At 36.2% G+C, this 17,308-nt stretch overlaps 1 protein-coding gene across 1 annotated transcript in view; it reads left to right on the forward strand.

Annotated features, from left to right (window-relative positions):
- RP1 (RP1 axonemal microtubule associated) overlaps positions 1-17,308 on the forward strand; it is a 357,923-nt gene that overhangs the window by 164,945 nt on the left and 175,670 nt on the right. Inside the window, exons 9-12 of the mRNA XM_032316308.1 lie at positions 4,409-4,484; positions 5,291-5,367; positions 5,464-5,495; positions 5,661-5,790. Of these exons, the coding sequence (XP_032172199.1) occupies positions 4,409-4,484; positions 5,291-5,367; positions 5,464-5,495; positions 5,661-5,790 (315 nt within the window). The remainder of the gene's footprint in view (positions 1-4,408; positions 4,485-5,290; positions 5,368-5,463; positions 5,496-5,660; positions 5,791-17,308) is intronic.

Below are 17,308 nucleotides of genomic sequence, written 5' to 3' on the forward strand. Positions count from 1 at the left end.
AGCATTTTTAAAGTTTCAGCATACAGATTCTGGACATGTTTTGTTAAGGTTATATCTAAATAGTCTCTGGAATGATTTTAAGTGGTATTGTGGTCTAAATTTCAATTTCCACATGTTCATTGTTAGTATATAGGAATGTGACTTATTTTTTTGGTGATTTATCTTGTACCTAAGACCTTATTCAACTCATCTTTTAGTTCTGGGATTTACTGTTATTATTATTATTATTAGTGGTGGTGGTGGTAGTAGTAGTAGTAGTAGTAGTCATCTGTTTGGAATTTTATCCATAGACAGTCATATCATTTGCAAATAGGAGAAAGCAGTGCAAGCTGGGGCTAGTCAGCACTCCACTATCTCCCATCCCTGGTGTCAGTGGGTTCTGGTGGGGGCTGAGTATCCACCCCTACCTAGCATCATGAGGTGTAATGAAGTAGGACAATATGGAGTAGCTGACATTTTACTTTCCGTGTGCCCTAGTCATTAGTAAAGCCCAGTGACCTGAGTTCTACTCCTATCCAGTGGCGGAATTGGGACTAGTTGCTACTCTTCAGACAACCCACTGCTTTCTGTGGGGCCCACTATGTAGTTGAGCTTCTGTCCTTACCACACAACAGCAAAGGATGTGACTCAGGCTCATTCATCCTTCCCCTCCTCTTAAAGCAGAGGGTTGCACCAGGGATATTACCCTCCTCAGAGGCAGTAAAGCACTGGAAATGCCTTACTTATTTTTGTAGGAATGTATCAGTGGCCAGAGGAGGAGGTGTACTTCTCTCCAGTTGTCTGCAGTTGAGTCAGTGCCCCATTTCTGTCCAGGTGGTGTCAGAAGTTGAATGTGTACACACACATACATCTTATGCTGCACAGCAGCAGAGGGAACCTGCCTGATAAAAAGAAGATTTAGTGGGACTCAGAGTCTCATAATATTTTATCCAAAATATCTGGGATACATTAAAAAAATCACTAATTATATAAAGAACTTGGAGAAAATGGCCAAAAAGTAAATCTTTAGTATTATACAAAGAAAAAGAATATTTAAAACTTACCCTTTTTTCTTATCAGATTTTGTAAAATTTTAGAAAACCCACAAGGTAAGTTTATGGTGTGTAGAAAACAACCCCCAAATTTCAGTGAATTACAGTGATATCTATTTCATGTTTACACTGTCTTTTGACTGATCTTGGTTCCACTTGACTGTTCTTATAGATAATATGTTTTTATGTAGGTACTTTTAAACTAATTACTAATTAACTCTTATAAAGCATTTTAAAAATCAATTCCTTGGGGTGACTGGGTGGCTCAATTGGTTGAGCATCTGACTCCTGGTCTCAGATCAAGTCCTGATCTCATGGTTGTGGTATCAAGTCCTGCACTGGGCTCTGCACTCAGTGAGGAGTCACCTTGAGAGTCTCTCTCCCTCTCCCTCTGCCCCTCCCACTCATGTGCGTGCTCTTTCTGAAATGGATAAATAAATTTAAAAAGGAATAAATAAATAAAATACATTCTGTATCATCTCCAAGAGTTTTCTTTACAGACTTCTCAGCAGTTGTTAAAACCCATTTCACACTTTTGGGAATTCATCAAGACAAAAAGTTTCTGTATAGCAAAGAAAACAGTCAACAAAACAAAGAAGTAACCCATGGAATGGGAGAAGATATTCTCAAATGACACTACAAACGAAAGGCTGATACCCAAGATCTATAAAGAACTTCTTAAACTCAACACGCAAAAAACAGATAATCATGTCAGAAAATGGGCAGAAGACATGAACAGACATTTCTCCAATGAGAAGGCATATAAATGGCTAACAGACACAAGAAAAAAAATTATCATTATTAGCTATCAGGGAAATTCAAATCAAAACCACATTGGGATACCACCTTACACCAGTTAGAATGGCGAAGATTAACAAGGCAAGAAATAACAAATGTTGGAGAGGATGTAGAGAAAGGGGAACCCTCTCATACTGTTGATCGGAATGCAAGTTGGTTAGCCACTTTGAAAAACAGTGTGGAGATCCCTCAAAACTAAAAATATTAAAAATAGAGATATTTTTGGGGCGCCTGGGTGGCTCAGTGGGTTAAGCCGCTGCCTTCAGCTCAGGTCATGATTTCAGGGTGCTGGGATCGAGTCCCGCATCGGGCTCTCTGCTCAGCGGGGAGCCTGCTTCCCTCTGTCTCTCTCTGCCTGCCTCTCCATCTACTTGTAATTTCTCTCTGTCAAATAAATAAATAAATAAAATCTTAAAAAAAAAATAGAGATATTTTTAATATTAAAAATAGAGCTACCCTATGACCCTGCAATTGCCCTACTGGGTATTTACCCCAAAGATACAGATGTGGCAAAAAGAATGGCCATATGTACCCCAGTGTTCATAGCAGCAATGACCACTATAGCCAAAGTGTGGAAAGAGCTGATATGCCCTTCGACAGCCAAATGGATAAAGATGATGTGGTTCATATATACAATGGACTATTACTCAGCCATCAGAAAGGATGAATACCCAACTTTTGCATCAACATGGATGGGACTGAAGGAGATTATGCTGAGTGAAATAAGTCAAGCATAGAAAGTCAATTATCATATGGTTTCACTTACTTGAGAACATAATGAATAACATGGAGAACATTAAGAGAAGGAAAGAAAAAGTGAATTGGGAGAAATTGGAGGGGGAGATGAAGCATGAGAGACTGTGGACTCTGAGAAACAAACTGAAGGTTTTAGAGGGGAGGGGGGTGGAGGATGGGTGACCCTGGTGGTGGGTATTAAGGAGGGCATGTACTGCATGGAGCACAGGATGTTGTACATGAATAATGAATCTTGGAGCACTGCATCAAAAACTAATGTTATATTTTATGGTGACTAACATAACACAATAAAAAAAAACCCATTTCAGAATTCTGGTAATATTTTAATTTTCCTTAAAGGAGACAAGAAATTCTATTTTTTTTTGGTAAAACTTAAAAATGAAATAAAGCATTTGGGGAATGACATTTTAGGCATAGGGAATAGCATATGTATAGAAACAGCATATGTAAATTATAAATATTAATTATCTATGGCAGCAGTTTTCATAGTGTGGTTCCTGGATCATCAGCATTGTCTGGGATCTCATTAAAAATTCCGTTCTTGGTTTCTTTTATAGAAATTACCAATTGTTCTGGTTTGCCTGGGGATGTCCTGGTATTAGCACCAAAAATCCTGCATCCTGGGAAATCCCTTTCTAGAGATGAAACTGGAACAGTTAGTTACCTTAGGCTGCTTATCCCCAGTCTACATCAGAAACTCTTTGTGGTGCCCAGCAGTCTGTTTTTATAATCTCTCTGGCAGTTCTGATGCATGGTAAAGTTGGAAGATCACTCATCTAGGGAACTATGAGGAGTTTGGCATGGTGCCATAATGGGAATATGTAGTAAGGAATGAAATTAAAAAGTAAGCTGAATGGGGCACCTGGGTGGCTCAGTTGGTTAAGAGTTTGCCTTTGCCTCAGGTCATGATCCCAGGGTCCTTGCTCAACAGGGAGCTTGTTTCTCCCTCTCCCCCCTCCCCCCCTCCTCTCATGCTCTCTCTTTCACTCTCTATCTCGAATAAATAAAAATCTTAAAAAAAAGTAAGCAGAGGCCAAGCAATGAAGAACCTTGTATGCTTTGTTAAAGAGTTTCATCCTATAGCTAATAAGTATTAACTCATAAACTTAAGGATTTTTAATTAGAGGAGTATAGATTTTGTGCTGGCTCTTTGTATAGATGAAACTACTATGTCTGGTTAAATATTCCATTTTATATATATATATTTATATATACACATATACATCTATAATATATATAATATAATATATTTTATATGTAAATAAAATTAAACTATATTTTAACCAACTTCATTTGAAAATATAAAATCAAAATATAAAATATATAATCTTCATGTATACTAGCTCAATCTGTGTGCTTCAGGAGTTTCTGAGTGTTCATTTTCTAGCTTATCAAAATATATACTTGCTTCAAATTTGACCTTCGATCAACTTTATGTATGTTTTGGAAAGAGGAGTATTGCTAACCCATTAGATATATATTTTTTGGAAGATGTTAGGTCTAGGAATGTAAATGCAGTTTGTGAAATTAAGAGAAATTGCAGAATTGTTCTTTTATCACATTCTTGGAAAATCATATTGAAGTAGATATCATAAAACATGAAACCTTGAAACATGTCGTGCTTTTGGTACATGTGTAAGAAAAAATTTTAAATGCTTCTTATAGTTCACTTCTCATATTCTTCTTTATTTGAAGTATTAAACCTTTATGATGCCCAAAGCTTTTATGTATATTTGGAAGCTAAGACCTCTTTTTAAAACTTCAAGTAACACCTGGACCATACATATTCACACCACATTATTATTTCTTTAATTTGTGTTTAGGAAATGGCTGGTTTCTTGATGATGTTGTAATCAAGGATCCGGTAACAAATCGTGAATATACCTTCTTCTGTCACAGGTTTGTAGGTGTGCTTTTACATTGAAAAATAATCATTTCATATTAGTTCCAAGTTACTGTATTTTGGAGACATGGGTAGCTTATTCAATTATTCCTAGTCACTGATGCTTTGTTGGGTAACTTTTGAAGGTTAACTTTAGGGGCTTCTGCTTCTGTTTAGAAAGATATACATTATGTTCATCATCATTTCTGATGATATAAGTTTAAATCTCCCTTGGTAAATTCAGGTAGATTTAATCACATTTTTAAAAATCTTTAAAATAAATAATAAAATAAAATAAAATAAAACTTTAAGATAAAGTTCCAAAATGAATGTTGCATGTGGTTTTTATATGATGAAAACATTACTGACTCACTGTCATTGGGTTATTCTTCCAATAGTGGTGATAGATTTCCTCTTTCTTTCATTACTTGCCTGTCTCTTTCCCATGGAACCAATAATAGCCATTTACGAAATAACTGACAATAGTTTGAACTGTAGTTAATGGCTAAAAGAAGGATAACATAACCGGCCTAGTGGATATAAGATCTATGACCTGGGCAGGCTAAATAATTAACCTGTGGATTACAGAAAGGCCATGTTTCACCCTGAACCTGATAGCAGCTTCTCCTACCTCCCTGTACCTCCTACCTGTATCATAGTCATTTCAAGAATTTCCTTTTCCATTTTCTGCTCTTCTCTTACCAACAAGATACCTATGATTTTTTCTAGTTCCTATTATCCATTATTCCTGACTTGCCTCCACAATTGCCAGTTAGTATAAATATAAAGCCACAATATTCTTGATACACTTCTCTTTCCACAGATGGTTGGATCAAGGGGAAGATGATGGTAAGATTGCCAGAGAACTGCATGTAATGGATAACAGCATCATCTTTGCAAGTGAGTGTCATATATTAGAAAATTCTCTTATATGATGGTTGAGGAAAGTATGATTCTGCTGAAATTAATGATTTTCTTTTTCATTTATTCTCTCAGGTCAGAAGCTAGAACTTAATAGAAAAGAAACAGTAAGATTTTACATTTGGTCTTACATTGTTTGGTACAAATAGTGTCCACATAACAATTTGATGTGTTAAAACAGAAATGGTATATAATATTTAGTAAGCAGTGTTTCTTAGTAACTTCTTTGTCTCATGTTGTTGCTTTTGGTTTTGTTTTGTTTTTATACTTAGTGGGCTGCAGAAAGATGGAAGTTTATGAAAGGAAATACTCTACAATTCTACAACAGGCTCACTGGAGGGTTTGTCCGTCTGCATCCAGATGGCACAGTTGATGCAGTTGGAGAGAAGACAGACAAATATGGTACTCATTTGGCAAAGCAAGTGGTACTGTTGCAGTTTTGGGAACTGGAGGAAGGAAGATCTAGACCTAGTTTAATCTGCAGTATTGTTTCTTCTTTTCACATGACTTTGCACTAGTATTAAGTCATTTAAACAATTCACTACCTGCATTAATAAAAGTAATCAGTAATCAGTAGATGACAGGCTTTAAATCTGGGCTGACACTGTCATTATACAGAACAGCACATCATGAAAAAACTTATATTTGCTATTAATTGGAGAATAAAATGTATGCAATTAACATTGTTAATAAAAATCAGCAATTATAGCTCTTGAATGGTATAGCCATTTTAGGAATTAAATTGGTTCTACTAAATATTAAGTTTCTATTTGTTTAAAACACTGTTTTATATAATTTGAGGGCCACAGAAATAACTAAGACATTGTTCTGAATTCCAGAGGTTCATAACCCAATGAAGAGGACAAACACATACAATTCTAATAATGTTTTTTTTTGTTGTTGTTATTGTTTTGTAGCTAGTGTCATACTAAAGGTATAGAGGGGAAAATAGGCAAAACAAAACAAAACAAAACAAAAACCAGAAAACAAAAACTAGATTTGGTGTTTAGTGAAGCCATGACCATAAGAGCTAATGAAGAAGGGGTAAACTGACAGTGATAGATCTTTTATTATAAACCCAAACCTCTAACTCTTTTTGAAACAAATTTAGTATTTAAACAATCTGTGAATAGAACTTTGCTGTATTTTGTTAGAAACTGTTGTTCAAATAACCTCTGAGATGTACTGGGGAATACTTAATCTATAGCATTTCTTCAAAATGTAACCTCCTCTGTCTTGTGTTAGAGATCTCAAGGAGTAATCCATTTTTTTCCTCTGTGAAAACATGTGGGAGTCTAAGAATACTTAGTTGCTTCTCTTTCCAGAATTAATTGATTCCTTAGAAGTTTCTTTACCTGTTGGTTCCCATTTGGGATGATTTACCTACTTAGACTAGTCAAAATTGTCTTATATATTCTATTGCCTGGATAGGTGCTCTTTTTCCTCATTGAATATAGTGGATTGTATTTCCAAATGTGATCAGAAAAATATCTCCTATTTATAATGAGAACCCGTGAAGGATCTAAGTTTTACCCTATTTTCAGAAAACATGAGCGCACAAAGACCAAGACCACTCATTTCCCACAGCAAATTGCAGCAGCCAGAATATCTTGGTTTGTTCTCTAAGTCTTAGTCCTACAATATCCTGAGGTGAGGGCCTGATAGTACCGGAATATGTGGATGGGGGCATTAAAGGGGAGAAATCTCCAAATTGGGAAACTCTGATTTAATATACAGAGAGAGAAGAGACAGAGAGCCCTTATCTTTATTCTGGAATATAAGCAAATCTTCTCCAGGGAAGGGAAGGAAAATCTTTTACCTTTATTTCCCCAAGTTGAGAGAGCAGAGAGAGAGAGAGAGAGAGAGAGAAGAGAGATGGAGGGAGGGAGAGAGAAAAAGAGAGGAAAGGAAGGAAAGTGGGAGGTGGTAGAGAGAGAACTCTATGCTCTATTTTGATGGGCTGTTTCCTTACACAAACATTTTGTATGTGCATTTATTCAGAGGGCTGGACTATGCAGGAAAATGACAAATGTGGGGAGACAAATGTTATTTTCTAACACCCGTCACAAGCTAGTTTGTAAAGGGAACCTGCCACTCCTACATCAACAAGTGGAGTTCATTTCCTTACTCCTTGCTGGGTCAACCCTTTCACATGTTTTGACTAAAAGATGTAGATGAATCAACATTTTAACTTCTAAAATCTGTATCTTCTACCATTATCTCTTGGATTAAGCTTTCTTGGAAGCCAGCCCTCATGCTAGGCAGAAGCCAAGACAACCATACAGGGCTTCCAGGGAAAGAACTAATGCTCTGACAGCCCCAACAGAGTTCTTACCCCATAGCCAAACATATGAATTCCTGGGTAGATCAAACTAACTGGTAGTTATCAAAAGAGATACTTTTTACCCTTAAGCATTACTAGCATCCTAATATGCTAGTCCTTTAATATATAAAGTAGAATGAGCATTTCTTAAAAGGGAGGGGCAGGATAGTATGAGTAATTTTTCTTGGCCTAACTGACATTTTTGCAGCAAGAGGTCTTTTATGTGTGATACTTACTTGCAGGATTATTTACTGATTTTATGCTCAGTGTCCCATAAATTCACACTCATGAATCAGTTTTCAGATGCCTGGTAAGTGTTGCAATGAACAATGCTGACCCATGGATATCTTTTCAGGAAAATATTTTAAGAACATGTCTCTGAGATCTGTTTGCTTACAGTTTTCATTCTACAAAACAATGTTGTTTTTATCACCATGAGACAATTCTTCTATTTATCTATCAAATTAATTGTAAATTAGGCTGTTTCCTTATGTAGAGAGTTAGAATGCTCATTTCTCCAAGAGCTACTGAGCCATTTATTGGCAATACTGGACCTAAAAGCACCACACAGCATGAGAAGATCTTTGAAATATCACAGGGAGCTTCATTTTATGATGACAAGCTTTTAGGTATTAAGACAAATACCATGCTAACATTGATTATGACAATCATAAAGAATCATTAAAAAATCATATAGGATCTTAGAACTAAAAAGAAGGAGCAGACAGCCAAAGCAACTAAATTTTTAACTCTAAACCCTTGATAGTTTTATGACTTTATGTCAGGGTCATTTTCAAAAAATTCCCATCCTCCAAAATTTTAAAAAATTTGCTGTAAAATATATATTTGCATAGTTTTCTCATTCTACAGTAGTTTTTCAAGACAAAAATTCATAATCTAAATTCACATTTATTTGACTTATATTCTAACAGGATTAGACATGCAGTTTAAAAATGTATGATATATCACTGAAAGTTTATTATTATTATTATTAAAATATAGTGCATTACTTATTTCAGGGGTACAGGTCTGTTATTCATCAGTCTTACACAATGCACAGTGCTCCCCACAACACGTACCTTCCCCAGTGTCCATCACCCAGCTACCCCATCCCGCCTAACCCCCTCCATACCTGCAACTCCCAGTTTGTTTCCTGAGATTAATACTCTCTTATGGTTTGTCTCCCTCTCTGGTTTTGTCTCATTTCATTTTTTCCTCTCTTCCACTATGATCCTCTCCCTTGTTTCTCAAATTCCACATATCACTAAGATCATATAATTGTCCTTCTCTGATTGTCTTATTACGCTTAACATAATATCCTCTAGTTCCATCCATGTCATTGCAAATGGCAAGATTTCATTATTTTGATGGCTGCATAATATTCAATTCTATATATACACTGCATCTTCTTTATCCATTCATCTGTTGATGGATATCTAGCTCTTTCCATAATTTGGTTATTGTGGACACTGCTGCTATAAACATTGTGATACAGGTGCCCCTTCAGATTACTACATTTATATCTTTAGTGTACAAATTTTGGGTCATAGGGCAGCTGTTTTCAACGTTCTGAGGAACCTCCATACTGTTTTACAGATTGGCTACACCAACTTATATTCCCACCAACAGTGTAGGAGGGTTCCCTTTTCTCCACATCCTCGCCAACATCTGTCATTTCCATATTGGTTAATTTTAGCCATTCTGACTGGTGTGAGGTGATATCTCATTGTGGTTTTGATTTGTATTTCCCTGATGCCAAGTGATGTGGAGCACCTTTTCCTGCGTCTGTTGGCCATTTGGAGGCTTCTTTGCAGAAATGTCCATTCATGCCTTCTGCCCATTTCTTGACTGGATAATTTGTTCTTTGGGTGTTGCGTTTGATATGTTCTTTATAGATTTTGGATACTAGCCCTTTATGTGCTATGTCATTTGCAAATATCTTCTCTCATTCTCTTGGTTGTTCTTAGGTTTTGTTGACTGTTTCCTTTGTTGTGCAAAAGCTTTTTGTCTTTATGAAGTTCCAATAGGTCATTTTGCCCTTGCTTCCCTTGCCTTTTGGTGATGTCTAGGAAGAAGTTGCTGGGGCTGAGTTTAAAGAGGTGCTGCCTGTGTTCTCCTCAAGGAGTTTGATGGCTTTCTGTCTCACATTAGGATCATTCATTAATTTTGAGTCATTTTTGTGTATGGTGTAAGTGGCGGGGGGGGGAGGTTGGGGTACCAGGTGGTGGGTATTATAGAGGGCATGGATTGCATGGAGCACTGGATGTGGTGAAAAAATAATGAATACTGTTATGCTGAAAATAAAAAAAATAATAAATAAAAAAAAGAAAAAAAGAAAAAAAGAAAATGGTCCAGTTTCATTCTTCTACATGTGGCTGAACAATTTTCCCAACACCATTTTGAAGAGCGTGTCCTTTTTCCATTCGATATTCTTTTCCTGCTTTGTTGAAAATTAGTTGATCATAGAGTTGAGGGTCCATTCTGGGGTGTCTGTTCTGTTCCATTGATTGATGTGTCTGTTTTTATGCCAGTACCACACTGTCTTGATAATTTTAGCTTTGTAATAGAGCTTGAAGTCCAGAATAGTGATATCACCAGCTTTGGTTTTCTTTTTCAACATTCCTCTGGCTATTCAGGGTCTTTTCTGGTTCCATACAAATTTTAGGATTATTTGTTCCACTTCTTTGAAAAAAGTTGATAGTATATTGATAGAGATTCTATTGAATATGTAGATTGCTTTGGGTAGCATAGACATTTTCACATTATTTGTTCTTCCAGGTCATGAGCATAGAATGTGTTTCCATTTCTTTGTGTCTTCCTCAGTTTCGTTCATGAGCATTCTATAGTTTTCTGAGTACAGATACTTCGCTTCTTTGGATAGCTTTATTCCTAGGTATCTTACGGTTTTGGGTGCAATTGTAAATGTAAATGACTCCTTCATTTTTCTTTCTTCTCTCCCCTGTTGGTGTTTAGAAATGCAACTGATTTCTGTGTATTGATTTTATATCCTTATATTCTTATATGAGTTCTAATAGTTTTGGGGTAGAGTCTTTTGGGTTTTCCACATCAAGTATCATATCATCTGCAAAGAGTGATTGTTTGACTTTTTCTTTGCCTATTTGGGTATATTTTATTTCTTTTTGCTGTCCGATTGCTGAAGTTATGACTTCTAGTACTATGTTGAACAGCAGTGGTGATAGTGGACATCCCTGCTGTGCTTCTGACCTTTGGGGAAAAGCTCTCTGGTTTTCACTATTGAGAATGATATTTGCTGTGGATTTTTCATAGATGGTTTTTATGATATTGAGGTACATACCCTCTATCCCTACACTGTGAAGAGTTTTAATCAAGAAAGTGTGCTATACTGCAGCAACATCTTCCTAGGAATATCGCCAAAGGCAAGGGAAGCAAGGGCAAGAATGAACTATTGGAATTTCATCAAGATCAAAAGCTTTTGCACAGCAAAGGAAACAGTTAACAAAATCAAAAGACAACTGACAGAATGGGAGAAGATATTTGCAAATGACATATCAGATAAAGGGCTAGTGTCCAAAATCTATAAATAACTTAGCAAACTCAACACCCAAAGAACAAATAATCCAATCAAGAAATGGGCAGAGGACATGAACCGACATTTCTGCAAAGAAGACATCCAGATGGCCAACAGACACATGAAAAAGTGCTCCACATCACTCGGCATCAGGGAAATACAAATCAAAACCACAATGAGATATCACCTCACACCAGTCAGAATGGCTAAAATCAACAAATCAGGAAATGACAGATGCTGGCGAGGATGCGGAGAAAGGGGAACCCTCCTACACTGTTGGTGGGAATGCAAGATGGTGCAGCCACTCTGGAAAACAGCATGGAGGTTCCTCAAAATGTTGAAAATAGAACTGCCCTATGACCCAGCTTTTGCACTACTGGGTATTTACCCTAAACACAAACGTAGTGATCCAAAGGGGCACGTGCACCCGAATGTTTATAGCAGCAATGTCCACAATAGCCAAACTATGGAAAGAACCTAGATGTCCATCAACAGATGAATGGATCAAGAAGAGGTGGTATATATACACAATGGAATACTATGCACCCATCAAAAGAAATGAAATCTTGCCATTTGCGACAACATGGATGGAACTAGAGCGTATCATGCTTAGTGAAATAAGTCAAGCAGAGAAAGACAACTATCATATGATTTCCCTGATATGAGGAAGTGGTGATGCAACATGGGGGCTTAAGTGGGTAAGAGAAGAATCAATGAAACAAGATGGGATCGGGAGGGAGACAAAACATAAGTGACTCTTAATCTCACAAAACAAACTGAGGGTTGCTGGGAGGAGGGGGTTTGGGAGAAGGGGGGTGGGGTTATGGACATTGGGGAGGGTATGTGCTGTGGTGAGTGCTGTGAAGTGTGTAAACCTGGCGATTCACAGACCTGTACCCCTGGGGATAAAAATATATGTTTATAAAAAATAAAAAGTAAAAAATAAATAAATAAATAAATAAATAAATAAATAAATAAAGGAGAGTGTGCTATACTTTGTCATGTGCTTTTTCTGCATCTATTGAGAGGATCATTTGCTGCTTGTCCTTTTATTAATGTAGTGTGTCACATTGATTGATTTGTGGATGTTGAACCAAACTTGCAGACCAGGACTAAATCCCACTTGGTCATGGCAAATAATCTTTTTAATATATTGTTGGAGTCTATAGGTTAGTATTTTGGTGCAAATTTTTGCATCCATGTTCATCAGGGATATTGGTCTGTAATTCTCCTTTTTGATGGGGTTTTGGGGTCAAGGTAATGCTGGCCTCATAAATGAATTTGGAAGTTTTCTATTTTTTGGAACAGTTTCAGGAGAATACGTATTAATTCTTCTTTAAATGTTTGGAAGAATTCCCTGGGATACCATCTGGCCCTGAACTCCTGTTTGGTGGGAGATTTTTAAATACTGCTTCAATTTCCTTGTTGGCTAGGGGTCTGTTCAGGTTTTCTGTTTCTTTCTGGTTTAGTTTTGGTAGTTTATACATCTCTAGAAATATATCCATTTCTTCCAGATTGTCTAATTTGTTGGCATATAGTTGCTCATAATATTTTTTTATATAATTTTTTATTTTTTATAAACATATATTTTTATCCCCAGGGGTACAGGTCTGTGAATCACCAGGTTTACACACTTCACAGCACTCACCAAAGCACTCTCATAATATGTTTTTATATATGATTTTATTTATTTGGGTCCTTTCTCTTTTCTTTTTGATAAGTCTGGCTGGGAGTTTATCAATCTTATTAATTCTTTCAAAGAACCAGATCCTAGTTTCATTGATTTGTTCTACTGTTCTTTTGGTTTCTATTTCATTGATTTCTGCTCTGATCTTTATTATTTCTCTCTCACGCTGGGTTTAGGATTTTATTTATTTATTTATTTATTTATCTAGCTCCTTTAGATGTAGGGTTAGGTTGTGTATTTTAGGCCTTTCTTGTTTCTTGACAAAGGCTTGTCTTGCTATATACTTCCCTCTTAGGACTGCCTTTGTTGCATCCAAAAGATTTTGTTCACATGAATTTTTTATTTTTCATTTTTTATTTGTTTGCATGTATTTTAAAAATATACTTTAATTCTGGTTGACCCATTCATTCTTTTTTTAAAAATTATTTTTTTTTCTTTTCAGTGTTCCAGAATTCATTGTTTATACACCACACCCAGTGCTCCATGCAATACGTGTCCTCTATAATACCCACCACCAGGCTCACCCAACCTCCAACCCCCGCACCCCTCCAAAACCCTCAGTTTGTTTCTCAGAGTCCATAGTCTCTCATGGTTCATCTCCCCCTCCAGTATCCCCCAACTCACTTCTCTCCATCTTGGATAGGAGAACCATTCATTTTTCAGTAGATGCTCTTTTGCCTCCATGTATTTGAGTTCTTTCCAAATTTCTTCTTGTGATTGAGTTAGAATTTCAAAGCATTGCAGTCTGAAAATATGCAGGGAATGATCCCAGTCTTTTGGTACCAGTTGAGACGTGATTTGTGACCCAGAGTGTGATCTATTCTGGAGAATGATCCATGTGCACTAGAGAAAATGGGCATTCTGTTCCTTTGGGTTGGAATGTTCTAAATATATCTGTGAAGTCCATCAGGTCCAGTGTGTTATTGAAAGCCTTTATTTCCTTGTTGATCTTTTGCTTAGATGATCTATCCATTTCAGTGAAGGGGCTGTTAAAGTCCCTTACTATCACTGTATTATTGTTGATGTGTTTCTTTGATTTTGTTATTAATTGGCTTATGTAATTGGTTGGCCCCATGTTTGGGGCATAAATATTTATAATTCTTAGATCTTCTTGTTGGACAGATCTTTTAAGTACGATATAGTGTCCTTCCTCATCTGTGGAAGCAGATGATCCTTCTTCTGACATATTTTCAGAAGGTCAATAGTAGTCTAATACTACATCACAATGCCCAAGTCATTCATCTCACTTCATTTCCACATGTAGGCATTTTATCATATGATAGCATCAGGGTGAATAGAATACAGTAAGATATTGTGAGAGAGACCACGTTCACAGAACTTTTATTAGAGTATGTTATTATAATTGTTCTAGTTTATTATTAGTTATTATTAATCTCTTACTGTGTGTACTTCATAAAATTTATTATAGATATTTATCCATAGGAAAAAACAGTATGCATAGGATTTAGTACCATCTGTGTGTTCAGGTACCACTAGAGGTCTTGCAGTGTATCCTCTGTGGATAAGGAGAAAGCACTCTACCAGGTTTTGGATGGATTTGGGTTTTTTTTGAAGCACTTATTTCATACCATGTTAGACTAGTGCATATGGAAGAGGTGACTGCATTCTTTAGTGTGGAGATTTTAAAATATGTCCTCAAGTTACTTGACATTTCCCTCTTTAAGAAGTGGGACCTATTCCTCTCCCCTTGAATATGGACTGGATCAAACAACTTATGACAAATAGAATATGGTAGGTGTGACTTTTGAGACCTAGGTCATAAAAAGCATTATAGATTTTTACTGGTACTCTTCTTGGATTACTCACTTTGGGGGAAACTAACTGTGATGTTTTAAGGACATCCATGCAGCCCTATGAAATGGCCAACTTGGAAAGGAACAGAAACCTCTTACTAACACTCATGTGAGTGATCCATTTTGTAAGGGTATCCTCCAATCCCAGCGAAGCCTTCAGATGACAACACTCTCAATCAACAGCTTGAGTGTAATCCCTTGGATCCTGACCCAGAGTTACCCAGATATGTTGCTTCCAAATTGTTGACCTACCAAAACCTGCAAAAGTTTTGGAGTAATATTTTACATAGCAATAGGTCACTAATATACCAGTTCATTCACTGTTCTGTAAAAGAGATGTGTCTGTATTTTCTCACTCTGGACACTATGATGGATTTCATCTTCTCTTCACATTATGTGATGTCCAGGAATGGAAAGAGCAGCATCTCTCCTATCTCTATTCCGAATCCTCATCTTCTTTCTTGCATTGCTGATTTATTTCTACATTTTATACTGGTGCACTGGATAGTTCTGTATATTGAGCCATTTTTCTACACTGAAAACCATAAAACATTTTTGAAAGAAACTAAAGAAGACCTAAATATGTGGAAAGACATCCTCTGGAAGACCTAATATTGTTAAGATAACAGTACTTCCCAAAATGATCTACAGATATGATCCAGTTCCTACCAAAATGCCTTTTCTATGAAAGAACTAATCCTAAATTTTATATAAATTGCAAGGAACTCTGTATAGCCAAAACAGTACTGAAAAAGACCAAAGTTGGCGGGCCCACATTTCCTGATCTGACAATTACTATAAAGCATTTTTTCAGGTATTACAGATATAATAAATTTACTACTTTCCAGTAGTTAAATCTATTATTTTGATTTCAGGCACCTTTCCACTGGCAAGAACATCCTTAAAAAGATAAAATAATGTTGACCATATTGGCATTCTCATTTTGTAATAAAGATTAATGGAATATCTTTATTGTTTATTAAGAATTGGGTATTTGAAGAGGAGTGGAAAATAATACCACTTTCTTCCCCTCCTGAGGCAATTACAAAATAAGATACAGAACACAAAAAAATGGAAATCAAGCTCTCAGCATTATTACTGATAGAGTTAAGTGAGGATATTGGCTCTATATCTGAGCTCAAAGGACTTTCTATCTCTCCCCAAAAGAGACAAGATTATCCACACAAGTATAGACAGTGTTGGGCAACCATAGGCTCCCTTATGGGGCTGCCCTTTACAGGTGACAGCACAGCAGAAAGGACCTTCTGTATAGGTGGCCCATTTGGGGACAGAAGGGGCCTAAGCTGCAGTACCTAGCTCCTTTCAAAGTACTAATCCAAGGGTTATACTCTATTGCATGGTATTGGGTGAAAGAGAATGTGAGAGTCATCATGGGGAAACTAGGTTCCCGCTTACATATGATGCAGTTATTGATTTTTAAGTATTTGTCCTTTAGAGTGATAGGAAAGTAACATATTTCTAAATTTACTAAGAACCCTCTTAAATGATTTAAAAATGAATATTAAATGTTACTACATTTCTCCTTGGCATCTCCTGGATTCATAATACAGTTTTTCATATTAGACTTAGAGTTAATTTGTGTTACTTGAATAAATATATTTTTTAAAAATAATGTTTCTATTCTTTTTTTTTTGAAAATTGCAAATATAAAGTTTAATTTCAGAGACTATGTTCACCATTTATAAATACACAAAAACATAGTCAATGCAAATCCAGATTAATAATAGGTCCTTTTTTTAATAAATTAATTTATTTATTTTCAGAAAAACAGTATTCATTATTTTTTCACCACACCCAGTGCTCCATGCAATCCGTGCCCTCTATAATACCCACCACCTGGTACGCCAACCTCCCACCCCCCCGCCACTTCAAACCCCTCTGATTGTTTTTCAGAGTCCATAGTCTCTCATGTTTCACCTCCCCCTCCAATTTACCCCAACTCCCTTCTCCTCTCCAACACCCCTTGAATAATAGGTCCTTTTTTAACAAAACAACTTCTCTAAAAGGTCACAGGCAAATGAGTGACTTGTTTCATCCGGAGTATTTAATTGGTTTGAAATAAGAAAATGAACCCTTTTTTCTAGATGTTGAAGCAAAAATTCTGAAGACAGATCATCGTTCAAAGAATGACAACTGACGCTTCATTCTGCTGTCCTTGGGATTCTGAAACACGCCAGTGATGGCTGAATCTTCCCTATTATATAAATGTTTCTATTCTTATATAAACTCTGTTTACTTATGATAGATAACTCTTCTATTTTTTCTTTTTTAGAAATTATAAATTCTGTTCCAGGAGAGATCCATTAAATGCAAACACACACAGAGACACATATACATATAATTACTTAAATGCTGGTGCTTGTCTAGATGTTGGAGATATTATAGGAATCAAACAGATAAAATATGTGCACACTTAAAGTTTACATTCCAGTGAGATTGATGTGTCTACTTTGGGAAGAGCGGGGAGTCTTTTTGACTTTGATTTTACTAATTTTTTTTACTCTTCAGATTTATTGAGACAATTG

Source organism: Mustela erminea, chromosome 16 (genome assembly GCF_009829155.1).
Source record: "Mustela erminea isolate mMusErm1 chromosome 16, mMusErm1.Pri, whole genome shotgun sequence".
NCBI classification, from domain to species: domain Eukaryota; kingdom Metazoa; phylum Chordata; class Mammalia; order Carnivora; family Mustelidae; genus Mustela; species Mustela erminea.